The sequence below is a fragment of the Neopsephotus bourkii genome, unplaced genomic scaffold, assembly GCF_033783945.1.
Source record: "Neopsephotus bourkii isolate Nb327-2 ecotype Australia unplaced genomic scaffold, CSIRO-AGI_Nbou_v1 NB_1248, whole genome shotgun sequence".
Classification (NCBI taxonomy): Eukaryota; Metazoa; Chordata; class Aves; order Psittaciformes; family Psittacidae; genus Neopsephotus; species Neopsephotus bourkii.
The window spans coordinates 3660158-3684713 of NW_026901733.1; the positions used below are offsets into that span (position 1 = coordinate 3660158).

The following is a 24556-nucleotide window of genomic DNA, read 5'->3' on the forward strand; positions in this document are numbered from 1 at the left end:
CAGTATTTTTTTTCAGTTACTTCAAAGTCACCCTTACTCTATTTAAAAAGTCGGACTCGCACAAAGTAGCAAAAGCACTAGGTGCCTTGAAAAATACATAGAGTGTTTACAGAACTCTAGCATGTAGTTAGGCATTGTTCAGCACAGTTGTTCTGGCTGTCAGAGATGTTTGGTTCTTCCTCTGTCTAGAAGATTAGACTTACTGGGTCAGATTAGAAATTCATCTAGCCCACTGTGCTCTCTCTGATGGCAGCATGTGGAAAAGGGGAAGCCTACAGTAATGCTTCTTAGCGGTGTATGCTAACCTTTGGGTTGAGGGCTTTGTGAAGCAGGTTGTACCTCTGCAGTAGGCAGCACGTTGTAGATTTTTGTTCCAAAGACCATGGCTAATTGGATTTGAACCCATGTGAACCTGACATAATGAATGTAAATGTTTAGCTACGTGTTGAGTAAAGTATGGTATGATGTTTTAGTTACTGTACTCCGAAGACTGGTTAATTTTTATTTCTTGTGCATTTTTTCCACCTATGATTTTATAGCACTTTCTTCATAACACTCAGTCATGTTTCCTAGCCTTCTAAGTCCAAGATTTCCCCTTCAGCAGAAGCTTAAAGTTTGTCATCTTTGCCTGTCTCTCAAACAAGTTCTCCAGTATCCTTGCCAAGGAAAAATTTCTACTGGATTTTGCATTGAAAAGTATTTCATAAATAATTCCTGTTGGCATGTTTTCTATTATGTATCTTTGGCTATGTGTTTGATGCTTTTTTTCTCACAGTTTTTTTAACGGTCTGTTTTGGAAGGACATTTGTTCTGCTATCTGCAATTCTTAGGATAGCTTCTGGATCCCTTTGAAAATTGCTGTCACTTTTGCATTCATCTGCTTTCCTGATAACAGGCTTGCTTAAAGTGATGTGTTACAACCAGTTAGTACTTCAGCATTTCCATACTTAATTTTGATTGAATTTTATAGATCTATTTTAAAAATCTATTTAACAATAAACACCCTGACAGAAAACAAAGAAGAAAATGTGGGCTAGATAATACGTATTCCAAAATGACATTTCTGTGACAGAGGAAATAAAGTCACAAACTAATTTGTTTTTTAATCTTTTGCAGGTGTTAGGCCTTTTGCTTGTCCTCACTGTGACAAAAAGTTTAGAACATCAGGCCACCGGAAAACTCACGTTGCTTCACATTTTAAACATACTGAACTAAGAAAGCTGCGACATCAGCGTAAACCGGCAAGAGTTCGAGTAGGAAAGATGAATGCTCCAGTACCAGACATACCTTTACAAGAGCCCATACTCATAACTGATTTAGGTAAAGAGCAAGTAAATCCATGCTCTCTTGAAATTTAGATTTCACTGAAAAATACAGGGTTAATTATCAGTTTAATCAGAGCTTACTCAGAAAGATGCACTTTGAAATAAGTCATTGGAAAAAAAATCAGGCTTTGTAAAACTGCCATATTTTATAGTTTGCTTGCACTAGTATTATTGAGAAGAGTCTTTTTTTTTTTATTTACAGAGAAATTGTATAATCCTTACCAGAAAAAAAGTGTGTGCATTTTTACATTCCATTAGGAGAGGAGTTGAATTAGACTGTTGTTACAGAAGAGATGCCAGTTCATGACCTAGATTGTTTTTAAGATTGTTTATTCAGATTACACATATTAATGAGTCAGTGCGTTATATGATTTTAGTGTATTTGTTATAATTGACTTCGACTGGATTAGTGGTAATATTTCAAAAGAGAGCGGGATAATTCTGGAATATGCTATAGAAAAGTCATGCAGTTATTTTAATTCTGTTGTAGAGTAATTGTTACAACATTACATAAAATCATGTCTTGGAAGAAGGTGAACTGTGCAGCCTAATCAAGACAATATGCATTCTTGTCCAGTAGAGGTCAGCATAGTGGGCAAGGCATTTACTCTTCGTTGTGGTTTGACCCTGCCTTCTGTGTTGTGTAGTTACTTCAGTATAGTAGAATATTATATTGGTAATATCTTTACATTATATTGATGAAATCTTTCACTCCTTAAAGATCCTTTTGCTTTTACTGCTTCCAGGAATTACTATATGCAAGAGAAGTGGTTATTTTGGTATCAGGTATATGAAACTTGCATTTTCAGAACAGCAACAAAACTTAGCCAAAAGCTTCAGATATTTGGATCACACAATGTTTCTTTCTTGAGTAAACCCTGGAAACAGGTACAGACCTGTTTCTTGATTTTAAGGAAAAGGCGTTCCAATACAATTGAAACCTCTGCAGTGAATTTTTGGGTTTTGGAAAAAAAAAACCCACCAAAACCAATTTAAAAATAAATACTGTAAAAGCTGTTTCCTACAGGTACTTATAGCGCATGAACTCTGCTGATACTGGAATGTTCAATGTGAAAATAAGAAGCTCCACCATTTGCCTAGGTGTCATGTTTTTCCAACCCACAGACAATATTTCCATAGTTCCCAGGAAAAAAAAATCTTGTTTATCTTAGCTAGTGCTAGAAACTAGCATTGTTGCTCTATTATAGTATTAAACTTTGAATGGCAGTTTTGAGGAAAACAAGTTGATACATATTTGGCTTTTTTAAAAAGTTGAAGTTATTCTAAAAGTCTATTAAAAAGTCTGCAGAAAGGTACAATGTTTGTTTCATTTTATTGCATCAGTTGATGGTATTCATTGACTAGAAAATGCAAAAATTTATTGTAATTTTTCTAGCATGTCCTGTGGTTCTAAAGATGGAACTGATAGGAGGAAGACTACCTTTTTGTTGAATGGTCCACTTGGAACTGTTTTACTGATTTGCTATATTGAGTGTAGAGCCACCTTTAACTATTCTAACAGTTTGGAGAAATGTTTCATTTATCTGAGTTGAGCAGGTTGAGTAAATAAATTGGCAGTGTTTTATTAGGAATTTTTTATTTCTGTTCCATTATGTATGTTGTTAGGGATTTCTGCAGTGCTTCTGCAGACCAGAGCCGCTGTAACCTGGGATATGCTCACAAGTTTGCTGTCATTTATTCTGAAAGTTAACTGAATTACTCTGCTTTTATATGATCAAAAATAACTTGATAGCAAATATTTGTCATATGGAGTATCTTGTCTGCTGCTTTGGAGGATTTGTGTCATCTCCTGTATGCCTCTAGTAGTTATCACAGAAGAGTGCCAGAAGGAATTCAGAAAGCAGGGTTGTGGGTTTGGTGGTGATTTGTTTTGTTTGTTTGTTTGTTTGTTTGTTGTTTTGGGGTTGTTTTTTTTTTGTGGGGTGTTGGGGTTTTTTTGTGCTTTTTTTTTGTTTTTTGTTTAAGAGCAAATATTTTTACTAGACCAACAGAAGCTGGTGAAGATGAAGGACGTTTTGGCATATATATTTTTATATATATGTGAAAAGTACATATATACACACAAACTTTTTAAAGTCTGGGACAGATAAACTTGTTCTTTTTACGTTGTTGCCATCTCTTCTCAAAAATTGAGAGAATTTTCTCTTCTTCTGCTTTTTTTCAGTTACAGTTGGAAGTCAGTAGAAATCTTTTGGGCATTCCTTTTTGGATATGAAACATAGCATGCTAGGTGAAGTGGCCTGAAAAAGGAAGAGAGAGCATAAAAGGAAAAACTTAGGGCCATAAGAGATCTTTTGTATATTTGTTGAGATTTGCATTATTCCTTTAGTGTTCTGTATTAGTACTGAGATGAGTACTTTTCAGTTCACAGATGTATGAATGATGAGTTTGTTTACTTGAGAAATCTGTTCCTGTTCCCATGCTATCATGGTGCTTGAGATGATGCCCTTGTGCTGGCTGCTTCTGAGACAGCATACTCTTGCATTAGCAGTTGAATGTTTAGTAGCAGGAACTTTTAACTGATTTTTCCACATCTACACTTGAATGACTTCAGGCAGAAGTGTGAAGAGTATTTAATAATAGTAAGTTTTCGGAGGTGCCCAGAGAATTAGCAAGGCTGACTGATTAGCCAAAGTTGATTTATGTACAAATACAGTAAATTTTCATCGTTTTGGGGTTTTGTTATTTTTTTTTTTCTTTAGGTTCTAAGTAAAGACAGATGTATGTATCATGGTATTTTGAACTTATCACAAAATGTATATTAAATATTTGTGAAATTATGATGTATATCTGGGGTACATTGACCAAATGTTGTTTGGTTCAGGTGGTAGTTGATAGAATGAAAAACTGGTTAGCAATGAATTTGTAACTGTCAACGTTAAAAAAAAGTTAATGCCTGTTTTGAACATATGTGAGACTTAATGTAATGAAGTGGACCTATGGAAGAAAGAGCTATCACTAGATACCATGTACAATACAGTGTATAGAATGCTAAACAGGTCCATGCATAATTTTGCTGAAAACATGCTCATTTTCTTTATGTTCTTGCATATGAAAAGTTCAGTCACTTTTTTCAAATCCAGCTCTTCAGACTCCTGAAAACTTTGGAATAAATTTATGAATTGTTCCTTTTTGTGTGTGTTTGCGTGCAGGTCTTATCCAGCCAATCCCAAGGAATAGCCAGTTCTTCCAAAATTATTTTAACAATAATTTTGTGAATGATGGAGACAGACCATACAAATGTTTTTATTGCCAACGAGCCTATAAAAAATCTTGCCATCTTAAACAACACATCAGGTAAAATAAATACAAAGAACAAAGGACATGTATGTAATCAATTTATGGAAATGTATGAAATTTGTATAGTTTCCACTGAAAATAATTTATTTTTTTTTAACCATTGTTTAAATAGTGAATCAGTGATAATTGATTTTCTGGTGAAATTGGAGGAGACTTTGAACTAGTTCATACCTATGTGCAGTCCTAGCAGTACAAGTGCTTACTTCCATAGATGCATATCGATAGCAAAACAGACATCTGTCAAACTTCTTTATTAGGGCATTGCCTTCTAAGGCCACTGTAATCGTAAGCCACCCCTAATTTTTCCCAATTTTATTAAAACTTGCTTCCTTTATCTTCCATTTCACATTGAGTTCCTCTGAGCTCTCATGTCTGGGATGCTAGTCATAAATAACCCTTAAAATTCTCACTGCATAGTGCAAAATTTTCTAACCTGTCCTTAAATCTGTTTTATATCTCTCTATAATCTGAAAGGGAAATTACTCTAGCACTTCTGGAAGGAAGGGTCTAATGAGTGGGACATGTTGATAAAGTTTACCCACTTTAATATTGCTTTTGCGGTCTGAAAGACTGCTTGTACTGTGCCTTGTTCAAGGGGTGTTCAGGATGGGCACAGTTCTTTTCCCAAAAGCTTTGCTACTAAATGTAGTAGTAGTAGTATATAATAGGAGGAGGACTGTATTTTTATTTTTTTTTTTCTCAAAACTTTTGTGGACATTGTTTTATATAAACTGAAGAAAATACATGTGAATAATAATATACTAGTCTGAAGACATAGTATATTACCTGGCGTGGAAAAAATCACCCCAAATGTTTCAATTAGGGCAGAGTAGGATCAGAAAAGGAGATTGGACTGTAGAACGTAATTAAAACTGTCAGACAGCATTGCTTCAGATATGATTCTGACTAGCATCACAGCCCTGCTAGTGCTGATATGGAGGTTGTTTATAGTTTATTAAAGGTTTAATTTCTGGATTTTCTTAACTGAGGATTTTTCCATCCATACAGCAGTTGTCTTAATTTGGTTTATTTTGCTCATTTTAAAGTTATTAAAATAGTATTTTAATAACTTTATAATTCAGACTGTTAAATCTACTTTAACTTCTGCTTTCTCTTAATAAGGTCACATACTGGTGAAAAGCCATTTAAGTGCTCTCAGTGTGGAAGAGGTTTTGTATCAGCTGGAGTTCTGAAAGCACATATTAGAACACACACTGGACTGAAAGCTTTCAAGTGTCTTATATGCAACGGGGCCTTCACTACTGGTGGTAGTCTCAGGCGACATATGGGGATCCATAATGACCTGCGACCATACATGTGTCCATATTGTCAAAAAACATTCAAAACATCACTAAACTGTAAAAAACACATGAAGACTCACAGGTATGTTTGCAATTTTTATGTGAATCCTTCAGTGTATTTCAGTACTTATTCCTTAAAAAAGACTTGGAATTGCTCTGTAGCAAGTGCGGGTAACTGAATAAGGATGTTTATGAGTACCAAACACTTAGGTAGCTCTGAATGTAGAGTAAATTGTGGTGTAAAATAGAAATTTGTTCATGTAAATAGGATAACTGTCTTAACTGAAGCCATTAAAAGACCTTATATTTTTTTTGCAGATATGAACTTGCGCAGCAACTTCAGCAACAGGAGCAGTCTGCCTCTGTAGATGATTCTACAGTAGATCAGCAGAGCATTCATGTTCCTGCACAGATGCAAGTGGAGATTGAAAGTGATGAGCTACAGCAGTCAGAAGCTGTTGCAACGGATCAGCAGGCTATTTTAGAGTTAGACCAACAGCCAGTAGTAGGTACTGAAGAAACAGCACTAGAGCAGCAATTGGCTGATCAGCCTTTAGGACAAGATGAGGGTGAGTATTTGAAATGCTAAACGTTTATAATGAGGTGGTTTACAAGTTCTCAAAAAACAAGTTCTCAGATTAACCTCACTTTATAAGTTTCAATACAGTACAAGGAAATAATTGGGAAAACACAGAGTAAAAACTACCTACATAAACTATATTGTACAATTTCTTTCTTTCATTGGTGTTTAAGTTTACTCTTAAGAATTGTGAAGTCTGTTGAAGGTTTGCACCATTTAGTGTGTAATGGATTAATAATTACTACAGAAGAATATAAATAAAGCTTACAATAAGCAAAGATTTAAATACCTATTCAGCTAACTTTTTAAGATTATTTTTTAATGCAGTAAAAATTCAAATTACTATAAAATGTAGGGGTTTTTTTGAGAACTGAATTGTGCAGTTAATGTGGTTAATGACATAATTTTTTTGTGATATTTTCTCCTTTTTTTTTTTTTCTTTCCTCCTCTTCGTTTCCCCCTTTCAGATAGATTTGTGACATCCCAGCATGCTTTACAGGAAAACATCACTCAGTTTGAACAGCAAGCTATAACACAGCAGCCATTTGATCAACAGGGCTTATCACAAGGTTAGTAATAAATAAAGGTTTTTAAAGTGATTTTTATAAATCTGGCTTTACAGCATAGCTATCAAAACATTTGGAAAGTGAGCATCCACAGTCAGACTAACTGCAATGCAGACAACTTGCAAAAACTGTTTCTTAAATTAGTTTTGAAACTATATTTTGTAGAATATCTTGAATACTTAAACATAAATAGATTTTGCTCTTATGAGATTGTTTAGTCATTACAAAATAGGATTTACAGTTATTTGATGTAGGCATTTCATATTCTTTCCTTAACTGTGTTTGAAATTGCTGTGGCAGTAGGCAGTTTGCACAGCTTTCCACCTAAGCATACATGCTTATAATCTGAGATGATCAGAAACAGTCTCAAGATTTGATTGGGTAGCTGTTGGGATTCATTATGGAAAAAGAAGTATAATTGCGTAGAGTTACATAAAAACCCCATACTTTTCCCTAAGTGCAGCAGTTTCCTTTTGTATTTTGTAATGCTACATGAGTAACAAATTAAGATGTAAACATTTGGAAATTTGTGTCCCCTACAAAATACTGAAAAAAGTGTAAGGCTTATGTAGCTTGCAGAGAATGAAGAAATGACTGTTTCTTTTGCTTTTCAGAGATGGCTTTCTTGAGTTGTTTGATATGAAGCTGCTAGTTTGTTGTGTGTGGTTTGTTGTTGGGTTTTTGGGGGATTGGGGATGACGACAAGGCAAGGAAAGGGGGCTTTGTTAAGGGCGTTTCTGTTTCTCACTGTCTGACCAGTTGAATCTCTTTCTCCTTGTTTCTAACTCGAGCAAATAGGTCCATGTTTGTCTAACTGATTAACCAGTAACTGGTATTCCATCTACTTAAGCTTCTCTGTTCTTAATTTCATTCCCTTTTTATATGTGTTGGGTTTTTTGTAAAAACATAATTGACTGTGGTAAGTTGCAGGACACTGAAGAAGCAGTATAATTTGCTGCTGATTCTAATTCTCTAAGTTGTGCTGCTTTTTATGTAACTGAGTTAGAAAAAATAAAAGTCTGTGCCTATATTAAAGAAGACTGAACCTGATCCTGTTAAATCCCTATGGATTGCTTTAATTGGTTAGCTTTTACAGTTTTCCAAATGAATTAGAAGAGAGTACAGGAAAAAAAAAGTGAAGTTTTTCACTCTCTCTCAAGGGTGGGTCATGGGTTTTGTTGAATTTTTATGGCTCCTTTGAATTTGAAAATCTGGTATGTAAACCTTGTTTTGTTATCTTATTTAGACTTCAGTTTCTATGTACGTATATTTCTCCATTAAGTAACTATTGAATACTGCTTGATTTCTTGGGAAGGGAGGAGACTCTTCTAGATCTCACTAAACAATTCTTTCATCATCAGAATCTAGGCTGATCGTCGATACATTCTAAAATCGGTACAGAGAATCAGAACGTTTGCAGTGTGTGGTTTTGTTTTTTAAAGTCTCATTTGTGTAAGATGTCTCCTATTCTACTTGGAATCTCATCCACAGATTCCCAACTCTTTGAAGTTTCCTTGAAGATCCTGGAGCCCTTCAAAATTTTTGAATTTCAGGTAGGTAAGCATTTGCGCGGATGCATGCGTTAAATTGGTCGACCCTCTCCCTATGTCTGCATCTGTGCTTCATGCTCCTAATTTCTTTTTCCTATCAGCTAGGCAGAACATTGAAGCTTAAAACACTGTCTTTTTTATCCTTGATATTTTTAGGCTGTACTCTTGTTAAAATATTTTGACTCAGTGTTTATTAATAAAACAATGTAGGAGTTTTAAAAAATCTTCAGTAGGTTTTTTTATTTTTCTTCTTTTTTTAAGAAAAAAAAAAGTCCTTTGATTTCTGACAGGTGAGGCTGATCTCTAGATCTGCACAGACCTGTCAGAATTTTGTTTATTCTTTCAGGTTTGTTTGTAATACTTCTACAGGATTTCTGGTTTGTTAAGATAGATTTTCTTCTTGATATGTCCAGACTTGTAAAGGACAGATACTGTGGAGGTGCTGATGTATCATAATCTATTACTCATTTGAGCTAGATTTGAAAACTGGAAAAGAGAACTTGTGTTCTTTGTAGTTTACATATTCAGGCATCTTTATTTGAAGACCTTTTAGTGAAGTCAGAACGAAAAAATGGACCTTTTATCAGAAAATGTCTTTGGATTATTGAATATCATCTGTCAACAAATACGTTGTCATGTAGATTGCCTTTCTTTTCAAGTCTCCCTGTGTGGTTGAATGTTAATAATTAGTGTTGATAGGAAAATGATCTTGAAAAACTGTAAGAAATCCAAATACTGTTATTCTCTAGCCCATACAAATATACCCTTGCCATCAGACTGATGGGTTGTTTGGGGTTCTTTTTTTTCTCCTAAGAAGTTGATCTGCAATCTGAGGACTTGGAATTCCAATTCTTTCAGTTTCTATTGACACATTGATTCAGCTGTGTCTAAAAGTTGCCTAGGAAGCAAACCTTCAGAAGATTGAACTGCTAGTGACTGACCTTCACTGGGATGCATGTAGATACGTTTCTAATGTTAGAATTCAGTGATGCGTCAGTAGAGACTTCCAGGTTTGTCAAAACTAAGATACTGCATTTGCTATGAGCTGCCATACTGTTTTCTCATTCTCATGTTCCAAGACATATCTTTCCACTAGTAAACTGATCTGCAGGGTAATCTATTTTTTTTATTATGCTTTGTTAATGTAGAAGAGAATAGGTTGGGTGTTATCCTAAAGGCAAGGAAAACAAGCAATGCAATGATTGTACTGAAATAACACAAAATTCAGTTCCAAGTTTATGGGACTTTGTAGTAAAAGACTCCCCTACAGAGTTTAAGATACTCTCTGTTCTTTGAAAGTTAACCAAAAGCTTCTGAGAAACAGTATATAATGTGGTCAAGGCCAGGTTGGACAGAGGCGTGGGTGATACGGTTTAGTGTGAGGTGTCCCTGCCCATGGCAGGGGGGTGGAACTACGTGATCTAAAGGTCCTTTCCAACCCCAACTATTCTATGATTCTATGAAAACAAGCAGAAAATAAAGGTACTGAAATTTATTTTTATTTCTCTCAGACTAAATGTCTGGTTTTTTGGTGTTTGGTTTGTGTTTTTTCAGTGCTGTACCGCAGAAATAGTATGCTGGTACTAAATGTTTTTAGCATACTCAAAATTGCCAGAGTATTTTAAAATTTGAGTGGAAATTGACCTTCATACTAGGTATTGAGCAAAATGGGGGAGCATCGTATACATGTTTCTTACGGTGTTGGTTTATATTTATTCCAGAACTTCTTTTAGAAGTAGTATTTCTTTCTTCGGTTTGTCTCAAATACCTCTAAATTCAGAATTTTTCTTCCAAGCCTTTTGTTTCATGAGCCTGGGAAATTTTTCAGGATGTCAATAATTGCTTTTATTGAAACAGTGAAGTGAAACAGGTCATGGTACAGTAACTTCGTTTTTCCTCCTTAGCTAGTAAAACTTACTTATGAGTTGAAAAATGTCTGTTTTTTAGGTAGCTGTTTCTTTGTGCATTTAATGGTTATGTCCCTTTTTTTATGTAGGGCATAGAAGCAGTATCACTTCCTGCTTTAGTTTCTTGAGGCTTGTTTTTTTGTATTCTCATCAAGTGTAGTGGGAATACCATTATTCCATAAAGATGTTTTTAAAATAAATTTGAAAACAGAAATCAGCAGCCCTCTTACACAGTAAAGCTTTGCATTGTTATTCTTCAGGCTACTTTTTTGATTTTGTCATTTTGCTAAGAGTAATTGAGGTGCAAGGTTTAATTTGTTGAAACTTCTTGTAATCTTGGTAGTTCTAGGAGACAAAATGATACATAAGTTGCAGCATTAGGATAAATTACAACCTGACTAATAGTGCTTTCAAAATTTATTTACGTTTGTTGGTTTTCATTCTGTAGTGTAAGCAAGAGCATACAATTGGGTTTTTTCCTATATCAGTAACAGTATTTTTCTGCTGTGGAAAGTGTCTTTTCGGAAAATTTGTGCTTAAGCTTAACACATCCCAGTTTTTTATATACTGTAATTCAGAATATTCTTTAAGCATTGTTTTTTGGCCTTTGATGCTGTGATCATCTGATGTGGGTTTGTTTCTACCCTGATTTCATAATCTTCACCCTTTTTGTCCACTAAAGGCAAACTGCACAGAAATAGTATAATTGCTGCCCTTACCTTGATTACTCATACTTATTGATTCATTTTTTTTCACATAATATTGGTTTATTTATTTTTTTTTAATAAAAGTATTAGGGCTTAGAGGGGTTGATAAAAGGGCATCTCTGATAGCATTAAAAACCCCTGCAATTTGAGCTATACTTTCCTGGCCCTGAATCATTGATACTATCATTTCATTCATTTATTCATTTAGAAAAGGAGGTGATTAAGATCTGGTATTTCAGAGGAACAAAACTGAATAAACATTTCAGGTCTTACTACTGGAAATGTGAATAAAAATATGATTATTTTTTACTTTGCAGTTTGCCTTTGAGAGGATTTACTTTACTATTATCTAAAGAGTGGGAATATGTGGAGGAGATCCAAAGTAGGAGAAAATGGGGTTACTTTATCAGAAACTGGAGTTCTCCTATTGGGTCATCTCCTCCACTCACCCGCCATCCTCCCCACTGAGCTTTGCATCCTTGGGATCGGCTTTCAGTGTAGTTAAGGGAGCGTGGTACCAACGTGGATAAAGGGAGATGGGTCAACCTGTTTGACACATGCATGCTTACATACAAGAAATTCAAAATTTCAATGGCTCTAAGGTAATTGTGGCACCCCGAAGAAACTTCAAACAGTGTTTTTCTGTGGAGGAGGTTTTCCAATAGAATTCCAGCTAATGGTAAGTAACCCTATTATGCATATTATGTAGATGCCAGAAACATTTGCGTATTTTGACACTCAACAGTGAAGAGTATAAAATAAGTATTACTGTATGGTAATACTACAAAATCTGTTCTGAAGGTAGTCTTCAAAAATATGTGGTGTTATTCAAACTCCAATTCAGTATGTTTTCCAGTTTTATAACTGTTTGATTTCTGGCAGGTTTTACAGTGAATGATAGCTACAATCAACAGACTCAGTTTCCAGCTGTACAGCAGCTGCAGGATTCAAGCACACTTGAATCTCAGGCTCTTTCAACGAGTTATCATCCACCAGCCCTTCTTCAGGTTCCAAGTACAGACACTATTAACGTAGTAAGTACTGCTAGAAGGCAGAATTCTGTGTTCAGAGACGAGTTTCTTTGAACTAGTTCATTAGCAATTAGGCAAACTTAAAAGTCAGAAAAGTTTTGTGATTTCTTTTCTAGATTGCTTATGTTTAACAACTGGAAAATCAAAGGGTGGGTGGAGGAAAAGTGACCTTGCTACACGTTTCTGAAAAATGAGCTGTACGTTTTGATGCTCTAGCCTCAAAAAAGGATATAGTGCTATAAAGTTGGATTGGAAGTCTAAAACTAAGAGAAGGACCTAATGTTATAAAAGAATTTTACGTTATTGCACTATATTCTGTCCTAATTATTGAATTCCTATGGATATAGATATGATCACACAATAAACGTCAACATATGTAGGGATCAATCATGGAGCTTGCATATTGCAGTTTATGCTATTCTGTTGTCATTCTCACCTGGTTAAATTTGTAGAAGAGCTTAATTGCTAAAAATACAGGTTAAATACAACTTTTCATGATGGTAGCAGTACCTAGCATGATGAACATCTGTAGTAATTTGCTTACCGTGATCTGAATGAATTACTCTCCCTTCATGCTCGCTTGTAAAGGGCAAATGTCAGTGAGAGAACTGAGGTGAATTTTAGGATCTGGAAGAGCCTACAGGCTTTGGGGTTTTCTTCAAATCTTAAAACATGCTGTCATTTTGGAGGATTGTTCTGTCATGGTTTTTGCTTAAAAGAAGAATCTGTTAAAAAAATAGTGAAGTCTGTCAGCAACACTGTGCATTTTTATATGTAGTGAGGGGCTCTGTACCATTTAAAATGACTGCTTTGGTGTTAAAATTAACCCCTCAACCACTAGAAAATCTGCACGACTTGAGACATGATTTTGTCTAGATTCACAGTGAGGTGTAAGTGCGACATTTTGTCTGCGTCTTCCAATTCAGCAGATGCACATTTTGCTGCTTTCCTTCTCACTGTGAAGGAGTGAGATACCATATCACAGTCTTAGTCTTTTTACAGGAAAGTATGAAAGCATAAATTTGATTACTGGTGTTGACTGTAAATGCTACAATTTTTATTTGTCTGTTTATGTGACCTCTAGTATTGTTTTACTCCAATTTACTTAAGGCTTTGCTTTCTAGACTACTCGCTTGATACAAGATCAGGCGTCACAAGAAGAACTCGATTTGCACACCCAAAGGCCCCATTTTCTTGAGGATAATGAAGATCAAAGCAAGCGTTCGTATAGGTTTGTTATACTTTTAGGTTCTTTCACAGAATTTCTTGAATATTTTACGGGTAGTAATTATATGCAATTAATGAAAACAATTTTCTTCTAATAGATGTGAGTATTGCAACAAGGGTTTTAAGAAATCCAGCCATTTGAAGCAACATGTACGATCACATACTGGTGAGAAACCTTATAAATGCCAACTCTGTGGCCGTGGCTTTGTTTCCTCAGGAGTTCTTAAGTCACATGAGAAGACCCATACAGGTAACAGAGTATACCAGCTCAATATTAGCCTTAGTCACGTTCGGGTTTTGTGTATGTCGTGTATAAGTAAACTTAAATGGCATGCTACTTATTTGTTTCTGTTACTTCAAGGAGTTAAAGCATTCAGCTGTAGCATTTGCAATACCTCCTTCACAACTAATGGCAGCCTTACCAGGCACATGGCAACTCACATGAGCATGAAGCCTTACAAGTGCCCATTCTGTGATGAAAGCTTTCGAACAACTGTTCACTGCAAAAAACATATGAAAAAACATCAGGCAGTCTCCTCAGCTGTAGCAGCAGCTACAGAAACAGGAGGGGGAGGTAAATTATTTCATTTTTACTTTTACAGTCCTTACTACATAACAAGTACAGATGTTTCAGTGGATTATGTGAATGCTGTAATGGTAATGTTAAAAAGTAGCCTTCCAGCACGGGTAGTGTCTAATATCCAGAGCCACTGAAATTGCTCAGTTACTTCAATTGTTTAAAGAAACCAGTTTTCCAGGAGTCTGTCCAGTGTATTCAAGGTATTGTACGTTAAATTGTTATTTTAGTGTGTCACGAAAGTAGAGCATTTTTTTGTCCTCAATTACTTAACACCTGTGTTTAATTACTGTAATTAATAAGAATGATAAATCCAGCTTTTTTTAAATGAAGTGCAGACATGAGGAGTTAGACCTCTGAAGAGATTTGAGCCCAAGCATGTAATGTAGTATCTGCGTGTTTATTATTAAACCTTTCTATTTTTGTCATTTCAACTGACAGATTAAAGTAAATGGACATGTGCTGTTTTGTTTTAGATTTGATTTTTTTTTTTTCCAGTAGTTGCATGTGAAGATGATGATGAAAACTCTGAAAGAGCATCCAGAAAATCTCGTCCTGGTGTCATAACTTTTACAGAAGAAGAAACAGCAGAACTGGCGAAGATTAGGCCTCGGGAAACTGCCACTGTCTCAGAAAAAGTTCTTGTCCAGTCTGCTGCAGAGAAAGACAGAATTAGTGAGATCAAAGATAAGCAAGCAGAACTGGAAGCCGAGCCCAAATATGCCAACTGTTGCAGTTATTGCCCCAAGAGCTTTAAAAAACCCAGTGATTTAGTCAGGTAAGCAATGGAGAAGTTTGGTGTGTTTTCAGTTTTCTAAATTGTTTACTAGTAACTTGGCAGTAACAGTTCCATGTAACATTTTTATGCTTAAGCTTAAGTTTGGCCTTTATCTAAAGACACTTTTTCAGAATGTGTCATACCATTGTCAAAGTATTACATATTCTGGATATGACTAAACCAGCCTTTTCATATTTCTTTTCCTGCAGTATTAAAATGATTATTATGAAGTGTTGGGATCAATTATTTTTTCTTGCTATAGGACTTGCATGCAAAAACATGTAAGAATGAGTCTGAAAAAAGGCAAATGCCTGAGCCATCTTTATTAATTCTGCTGAATGTAATGTTAATATAAGTATTCAATTCTAAAATTAGTAAGATACAAAATTAATTTTCTACAAGCTGACATAAAAGTAGAAATTCACATATACATGTATTCTGGAATTATTAGGCATGTTCGTATCCATACTGGAGAGAAGCCATATAAGTGTGAAGAATGTGGGAAAAGTTTCACTGTAAAATCCACTCTGGATTGTCATGTTAAGACACACACAGGTCAGTAAGATTTTGTATGTCTTTGTTTAGGAACTGGTTACTTTCTTGACTGGCTGTTTTAACTAAAGTTTTTGCAAGGAATGCTATGTTTCAATGTTATCTGGGAAATGGCACTATGAAGGGCAGTGCTAGGTGAAATTCAGTACTTCCATTGTCATCAAATGAATTGTTTTACAATTTTGAATAAATCATATTATTACAGCTTTCTGCATTGATAGGGTTACAAAGCAGTCATAGTCTTAGCTCATGGAAAAATTATGTGTGTATCTATATAATATTTTAATTTCAGATCTGCTGTAGCACTTCAGTAGTGATTTTCATGAACAAGAGGGTGGAGTTTGGGGAATTTAAAAAATTTAAAATGTTACTGTTTGTGCTGCTAAGTAAATTGAAAAATGAGAGTACAAAAATGAAAGTATCTGGCTATTTGAATCATGCAAGTTGAATATAAACTAAATTTCTGTAATATTTAAGTTTTTACAGTAGTTTCGTTGTATTCTTGAGAGAGGTCCAATTATAGTAGTAGTATTTTTCAAGCCCAATTTTCTGTAAATTAAAAACAAACTCTCTAAATCTTTAATACTCGTTTTCTTCTTCCATATTGAACTTACGTTATAAATTTCAGTAAACCAATCCTGAACTAATTAGTTTCTATAACAGCCTACAGTTTTGCTGTGGTGCATTACAAGGTTTTTAAATAAATGCAAAAATGTTAGTTTTTAATGCTGTAATTTCTAATTATTTTGCATATGGAAGCTTCCTCTCCAATTCAGTGGTTTTGTGTTTTTTACTGTTGCTTAGTAAGAAATGCTGCTGTTGTGATTTATACCAATTGTCTGTAATTTAATATTTTGTCTTAGACAGTAGTAGATGGTAAGGATAATGAAAAGAACAAAGCAGGGATTTGATCATGTTCCTCCAGGTTCAAGCAGTTTGCAAGTTGCGGGACTCAACTAGAAATTGTACATTTTTGCTTACTACCTTTAATGGAATATTTTGTATTACTTATGCCCAGTCATTTTCTGAACCTAGAAAAACAAAGTAAAACCAAGTGGCTTCCAGCAGATCCAGCAGTAACAAATTCCTTGCTTCAAATTTACTTTTCAGTGTGCCATTTGATGAATTTGTTCCTAAGTTTGTTTGAGAAATAATGCGAAATTGTACCCAGGTTTTCAAGCTTTTCACAATTTTGCAAACTTTTTAATAATGTAAAACAGCTTTGTAAATTAATATTTCAATGTCTTTAACAGTTTTTTTCCAACCTGTTGTAAATTCTCTCTTCCACATTGTGATTTACAATTTTGACTAGGTTGGGTCTTCACTCAAGTGCTTAAAGAACTCCCTTGCTGACTTCCAGCCTTGTGAAAATTGTCCATATAATCCTACTTTTTGTTTTCAGTCTTGTAACTATTTTGCTTTAATTAATTAAAGGACTCATTCGTTTCATCCTGTAAGAGCAGTTTTTCACATAAAACCAGTATAAAGCTCCAAAAAGTCTTGTCAGTGAAAATCTGCTCTCCTTGAAAGAGCTGTCATGCATTTCTGAAGTGCAATTTTCACTACAAAGCTGCATGTGATCATGTGGGGGTTTGGGGGGTTTTGGGGGTTGTTTTTTTTCCATTTTCTTTCATAATTGGGCCATCTTATGTTGGATTAACATGAAGTTTAACTGGTTGCAATTTCTCCATTTGAGCCTGTCTTGCTTTCCAGAAGGGTGATTTAATCTGTGGGCAACACCTATAGGTAATTATCTCAGTTATAAATTTTACTCATTTTCTACCTGTAATCCATTAATACTAGTCAGTATTGAGGTAGAGGTTGAAGCAGAAGTATATTGCTGCTACAATTAAAAAGGAAAAGCTAAGGAGAAACCAAATGCTGAAGAGGTCAAGATCAAAATTTAATTCTCCAGTTTCCTGAGCTGTGTGCTTGGAACAACTTGGTTAGTCAGGAAGCTGAGGTGATGAGCAAGGCAGGTGACCAAATAAGATTCTGCATGAAAGTTTTTTAACAGCATTTTGATTTTTAGAAATAGGAAGAAATTAAGATACACTTGAGATCCTTAATTTGAAAAGTAATCTAAATTATTAAGGAAAAGGCAAGTTACTTCAAATTTCTTCTGTTCAAATTAGTTCAGAATCTGTATTTTTTGAAACTGTTGGTACAATGCTATTGAGTTTTAGAGATTTTATCACTTACCTTTCTGTTTTTGAAACTTTTCCAGGCCAGAAGCTCTTCAGTTGTCATGTATGCAGTAATTCTTTTTCTACGAAAGGGAGTCTAAAAGTACACATGCGTTTGCATACAGGAGCAAAGCCCTTTAAATGTCCACACTGTGATTTACGGTTTCGTACTTCAGGGCGCAGAAAAACCCACATACAGTGCCATTATAAACCAGAGGCAAAGAAAGTTAGGAAGCCTGTTGCATGTACTTCAGCTGAGGGACTACAACCAGTCAATCTTCTTAATTCATCCTCAACAGACCCTAACGTTTTCATCATGAATAACTCTGTTTTGACCAATCAGTTTGATCAAAATTTACTTCAACAAGGACTTGTGGGCCAGGCTATCTTGCCTGCTTCAGTGTCAGGTAAAAATGGGTTATTTTTTGTTGGTGGTGTTGAGATCAAGTACTGAACATTGCTTTTAATTAGAGTTCATAAAATTATGCCAAACGCTGCTTGTCAAACAGGTAAGATATAAACTGAATTCATGATTTGATGCATGGTGGTGACACAAACAGAAATGTATTTAAGAATGAAGGAAAAATGTGTGCAGTTCACTTGAAAAGATCTCTTCAGTTCTGCAGTGATGTTAACACTGCGGAAGGGAAGAAAATACAGTAAGTAGCTGGAGTACTGGCATTGCACTACTCTGGAATTCAGCTACTCTGGAGTGGTACTTGTTTTGTAAGTGCTTAAATAATAACAATTCTTAAATTACTTAGAATTTATGAAGCTTTAAAGTAGGCAATCATCTACTTCAGAGTATTTTTCTTGGGATAAATAAATATGTGTGTGTATAGCTTTCATATTGATTTAACTTGTAAAAATAAACAAGCTAAAAGAGGCGGTTAGTAATGGGATAGGAAAACATTATAATAAAACTGTTTTCTTTGGTAGCTGGAGGTGACTTAACTGTGTCCTTGACAGATGGTAGCTTGGCCACTCTTGAAGGAATACATTTACAGCTTGCTGCTAATCTGGTTGGACAAAATGTACAAATTTCTGGAATAGATGCCACCAGTATTAACAACATAACATTACAGGTAGGTTGCTCACAATTTCTTGCTTTTAATTTTATAGAATCACTTTGAGGGTTGAAGGAAGTCTTAAAGAGCATACATAATTCTGGAAGAGTCCCTTTGAGTGAGGCGTGCAGGGAGTACTGTGCTGTATCAGTTGTACCATGTTAGCAGACCTAAAGAGTAGCTGCACAAGTGGGGTTTGTTTGTTTTTTTTCTCAGTTTGGTTTCTTTCTTTTTCATTTTTTCAGGTTCTTTTTTTTTTTTTCATACCCCTCTGGGATTTTGGCAGATTGCTTTAAAAATCTCCATTTTTTTCTTCTAATTGCATTTTGTCTTTTCACTTCAAAAGCAGTTTAGGCTCCCCACCAAGCCCCCAAAAGAAACCTCCCCTGGAAACAATCAAACCCAAATTACCGCACAAAGTGTTCTTTCCCTTAGCATGAGACACCTGCTTTATTTGGCAAGCTTTTATAAGCTTATAATATTTGGATTTACAATTGAAATTCCCATTGAGCTTGTAAAATGAATGACAGAAAAAGGTGAGATAATTACACCTAAAATCTCATATTTGAAATCATATGAAAGAATGATTTTCATTAAGTTGGTTGTGCTCCATGCCTTTTCACTTCCAAAGACCTGAAGACAGTGATAATAAGCATTACATGCAGAAATAAAAAAGTACAGAATGCCATCAGTGTACCTGCTGCCAGGCATGCTCACATGTAACTGGGATTATGATTTTCCATACATTTTGCTGAGGGAAGGGAGGGAAGAATCTAGGCTGCTTACATAGTGACTTTGGAGAGTGGCTGTATATGGACTCTTTTTTAAGTTTAAAATAGTTACATAAAAAGTCTAAATGTTACATGTACTCTATATGCAATAAATATGAGTTCTGGATTTATGTTAAGGATACTCACTTAACCTGTAGTATCTCTTATTAATCTCAGATTAAAAACTTGCTTTCCAGATCGATCCAACTATTCTACAGCAGACGTTACAGCAGAGTAATTTACTTGCTCAACAGCTAACTGGAGATCCCAATATGGCTCTGCAGAATTCCTCCCTCCAGGCAGCAGAGAATGCAGTGCCGGCTAATGTGGTTATTCAACCTTTATCAGGCCTGTCTTTGCAGCCCACAGTAACATCATCTGCTAACATGACAATAGGATCCCTATCTGAGCAAGAGTCTGTGCTGACAACCAGTGCTAGTGGTAAGCAGTGTCACTAACTATTGGGCTTTGGATTTCTTAGTTTTACTTATGGTATTACCCACAGTGAGAAATTCAACACAGTCTTTTTTCTGAAAATCTTAAATTGTTTTCATATCCAAATTGTTCCTTTGCAGGTTATTCTTTAAGAGTACAAGTTCTAGCATCTTTCCTTGGCTTCTTTTGTGTTTCATTGTCGTTTAGAAAAGAATGCATGAATTGCTTAAAAAAACTATGTTTACTGTGATGAAAGAATCTTCATGGTCTGTTTTTGTTTTGTTTTGGTTTTGTTCTACCCACTTACATTTAGGTGCACAAGACATCTCTCAAGTCATGACTTCACAGGGTATGGTATCATCTTCAAATGGACAACATGAGATAATGCTGACCATAAATAATTCCAGTTTGAGTCAAGTTCTAGCTCATGCTTCAGGTTCTACTACTACAAGCTCATCAGGAAGTCCTCAAGAAATCACTCTTACAATATCTGGTTGGTATTTTAAAGTATCTTTAGTGGTACTAGATCTGTATTTTTAAGGTAGCTATACAGTAGTATTTGATCATATTTTCACAGTCCACAGCTTTCTCGTGGTGTGGAGTTTTTTTTTTTAAATATTCATCAGCTTTAAAAGGTACTCCTTAAATTTATTCTTGAAAACCAAATATATTTGCTTTGAGGATATGTTTGATTGGTTACCTATTTATTCATGGCCTAGAGCCAACAGATACTAATCTTAATGGCAATGCGCCCATATAACCAGTTCTTACCTCACTGCTGTGCTCATCTGGGGTAGTGCAACTCCGGGGTGGTGCTAGGGCACGAACAAGCAGGCAGGCACTGGGGATGAGTTTAATCAGTTGCCTTTAAATGCTGTCTTTCAGGTGTTCTGATCACAGATGTTCTGATCTTTCTTTGAAGTGTAGTTCACACCTTATAATATGTAGCTAATATTTCAGGTGTCACTGAATGAATTCTGACTTTCTTACTGCCGCCAAGACACTGAGCCTCTATATACTATAAATACCTATTTCTCCCAAAGACAGTTTGTATTTTGTATCGTAACACTTTTTTAATAGGTCTAGTATAATATTTAATGATTTTATCTGTGTTTTACTTTTTAAAATTTCTTTTCCTTTTTTTTCTTCTCTTTTTTTCTGTTTTCTGTAATGCATTTAGTGTTTTTAAGTGTAATTACGATAATGTCAGTGTTAAGGTGCAGGGTCTCCCACTTAGGTTTTGTTCTTGCTAATAAATGTTCACTATTCTAAGAAAAATGGAGTATAGGTTTCAGTTTCTGTATGTTCTGTGCTTGTTGACTGTCCCACAAAATTAACACCATATGTAAAGTGAAGTTTTTACGAAAGAGGACGTATTCAATGCAATTAATTATCCATATATTAGTTAAAAAGCCCTCCCATATTTTAGCCATTAACTTTTATTTTGCTAGAGTTTTATGGTTTCATGAAGTTGAAGTCTTGAAACTAGATAAGTAAGATCAGTATTTGTTTAAATATTAATAATTTCAGGTATTACTCTACATGCTGGCATCTAGATATGCATAATTACATCTGTATTAAAAATTTGAACCTCTGCGTAAAAATCTGCATGTTTTGTACTTTTATTATTTTATCATCACTTGTTTTATAGTTCTCAATACAGTAGCAGGATAACATTGAGACATTTCCGGTTATAATAGGACTAATTTGTATTCAGGCCAAGGTCTTATTCAGCATAATTCTGGAAGCAGTGATCTGAATAGTGGCTTAAGGCTGACAGCGCCAACCATCAACAGCCAGACAACAGGTGCTACATTAACTATAAGCAACGACCAGCTTCTTTCTCAGGGCACTTCACTAAATACTCCAGGTATGCATACAGTGATTTTTCTAATTAAAAATAATATTAATTAACAAATAATACTAGACCAGGTAAGTAAATGGTACAATCTTGCATGTTACAGTTCAGGAACTTTATGGCTTTGTGTATTTTCTTACTAGTTTTAACTTGTTATGCCAATTTAAATGAACTTTACTCCACATAAGAAGAAGATGAAAATAAGAAGGCCTATCTAAAAATTAGTATTTTGAGGCAGTTACAGAAATATTGAAGGACTATTTCTGTAAATCGGAGGATGAAGACATCATACAGTTGTTGCAGACAGATGATAAAATGACCTTTATAGCAAATTTCCTCTGGTAATCAAATTTTAAGATTTTAAATACGTATATGAATTTCTAACTATATCTGCTTAGTATACACACAAACACATGTGTACATATATAATTGTTCATACTTCCACACAGTGCAGCAGATTGCATTGGTTACACTGATTGGTTGCAGCAGGTTGCACTCATACAATCTTATTACTGATATGGAAATATATTTTCCCTGTCTTCCTTTTCCTTAGTCTGTCTCCTTTCATAGCTTACTTTAGTGCTCGTGTACATCTATAAAACAAATCTGCTTTAATGTCGTACTGGGGGAAGCCTACCCCAGAGTATCCTGTAAGATCTGAAGGTTAAAGCATGCTCTTGTGTAATGAATTAGTAAAAACAGACAGTGGTATTGTGCCTTATTTTCTTATCAGGCTTATTTTAGACTTGAGAGCCGTGAGGCCTCTAGTCATGTGTTGGAGAATCTGTAATAAACTGTTATACACTTGTTATAATCAAACTGTTATGAAATACCTATTGATAATAAACTGGCCTTTTTTGCTATGTTGCAAGGATAGGGTGTGACTGTTCAGTTACAGTTACCAAATTTTGGTTTTACTGCCATGAGTAAAAGTGTGTTTCATTGAGAATTCTGCAAGTGTTCAGACTACAGAAATTTGTAACCTCAAACTTCTTTGGGTGTCCTTTCAGCGATGAATCATTTTCCATGTGCCATGTTACAAAGTTATTGTTTTGCAGTATGATGTCCATCAAGCTACATTTAGATGTAATTTTTCTGATTTTATCATCTGACATTTTTTTTAACTCATTATTAGCTATTTAACTGATTTATTTGCTTCTAAATAAAGAAAGGCCTAGCAAACGAGAAATAGAAATTAACTTCAATTAAAGTAAGCTTGCAGCTAAGAGTTTAGGTTTGTAATAGATCCTATTTTTTTTCTTATTTTACTACTTTGCATATATTCCAGAGCTTAATACAACAGGTGGAGCAAACCTTCCTTCAGCAACACCCATATCTCAGTCTACAGTTTCTACTCAGAATTTGGTAATGTCTTCATCAGGAGTTGGAGGAGATGGTAGTGTTACCTTAACTCTTGCTGACACTCAGGGAATGTTGTCAGGTGGTCTTGATGCAGTTACACTTAATATCACTTCACAGGTAAGAAAAGTTTTTCTGAACTGACAGATAAACTAGTGTCACTGGCTTACAGGGCAGGAATCAGAGACTTTGCTTAGAAAATAATTTTGTCCTGTAAACACATAGTGTTTGAAAATTCAGTTAACTTTCCTTCTTTCTGCCAACAGTGTGTGCACACTGGCATATAGAAACATAAACTATTTAAACAGAAATACAGGTAAATTTAGCAGGTTTCTTTTTTTACAGTGATCAGGTAGGTTCTACTGTTTCAAATGTTGTTTGAGATCGGTTTTAGTGATAAACTAAACTGTGTTGTACTTCATCATTGCTATTCAGAAATACAACTAGATATTCCTAATCTTTCTATTGTTTAATATGGTAAATGTTTGTTTTCCTTCTTGTGAACATGATAGTTGAAGAGCAGATGCAACAGTTCCTTTCACCACAAATAACAGGACAGATTCTAAAATAAATTGACTTTCTTTAAAAACAAGTAGTGTTATAAGAAATTTTATAAGAATAGTGCTGTATGGACTGTCATCTCCCCACTAGCTTTAGCATTAGTTTTATTTTTACCGTAATTAAAGATTTTTTTTTGGTGTCATCAAGAGCCAAAGACATGTTGGTAAATAGAACGTATAGAATGGGGAGGAAAAAAACCCAAACACATCCAAACAGTAAATAATATTTAAAGACTTGTCGTGGTTTAACCCCATCCAAGACAGCTTGTGCACTTACTCCCAGTGAGTGGTGCCAGGCTGGAAGCAATCGAGGCCCACGTTAGTCCGTCCCCCCTCCTTCCCCCAGGGGCTGCCCCCCCCCCCCCCACTTCCCTGCTCCCAGAGGGATGGGGAGGAGAATTGCATTACATGCAATCTGACATGAGCCAACTTTACCCCATGAGTATGACAACCTAAGTGAGCCTTCTTTGAGCTTGCCCTGCTAGGCAGCACGGCTGCATGGTGGTGATCTCCCCCTGAGATGAGATGCCTCTCAGGCTTTCCGATTCCTTATCTGAGACTGAAAAATTCTTTCTTTCCCAAGGGAAAGACCCCTTATTTGCAACAGATCACCACCAAGTTGCTGATAGCATGCTAAATCAATACTAATGAAGACCATGTAGTTAGTTCGTGTAGACATAAACTATTGGACAAATCTGAGATTAGGATTGGACCTATCTGCACCCTAAGCACCACTGGGAGTTTAGAAAGCAAGGGGTTCTACTCTGAATCTTGTGACTCAGTGTGAGGGTCTCTGTGTAAACCTTCTAGCTCAATCCTGATTCAATTTTCTTTTGTATGTTTCATCCATGTAGTAAGTAATGGACTGAACCTTGCCATTTAACTTTGTCAAGTCACAC

At 35.3% G+C, this 24556-nt stretch overlaps 1 protein-coding gene across 9 annotated transcripts in view; it reads left to right on the forward strand.

Annotated features, from left to right (window-relative positions):
* ZNF236 (zinc finger protein 236) overlaps positions 1-24556 on the forward strand; it is a 75364-nt gene that overhangs the window by 39380 nt on the left and 11428 nt on the right. For 5 of the 9 annotated variants that reach the window (XM_061364711.1, XM_061364710.1, XM_061364707.1 and 2 more), the window contains 17 exons: positions 1117-1320; positions 4499-4643; positions 5769-6029; positions 6266-6516; positions 6995-7096; positions 12140-12291; positions 13413-13519; positions 13614-13765; positions 13877-14089; positions 14591-14870; positions 15322-15425; positions 17650-18015; positions 18548-18693; positions 19643-19886; positions 20194-20373; positions 21598-21750; positions 23027-23217. In XM_061364711.1, coding sequence (XP_061220695.1) covers positions 1117-1320; positions 4499-4643; positions 5769-6029; positions 6266-6516; positions 6995-7096; positions 12140-12291; positions 13413-13519; positions 13614-13765; positions 13877-14089; positions 14591-14870; positions 15322-15425; positions 17650-18015; positions 18548-18693; positions 19643-19886; positions 20194-20373; positions 21598-21750; positions 23027-23217 — 3251 coding nt within the window. The remainder of the gene's footprint in view (positions 1-1116; positions 1321-4498; positions 4644-5768; positions 6030-6265; positions 6517-6994; positions 7097-12139; positions 12292-13412; positions 13520-13613; positions 13766-13876; positions 14090-14590; positions 14871-15321; positions 15426-17649; positions 18016-18547; positions 18694-19642; positions 19887-20193; positions 20374-21597; positions 21751-23026; positions 23218-24556) is intronic. The other 4 variants (XM_061364705.1, XM_061364703.1, XM_061364708.1 and 1 more) reach the window with 4 other exon arrangements.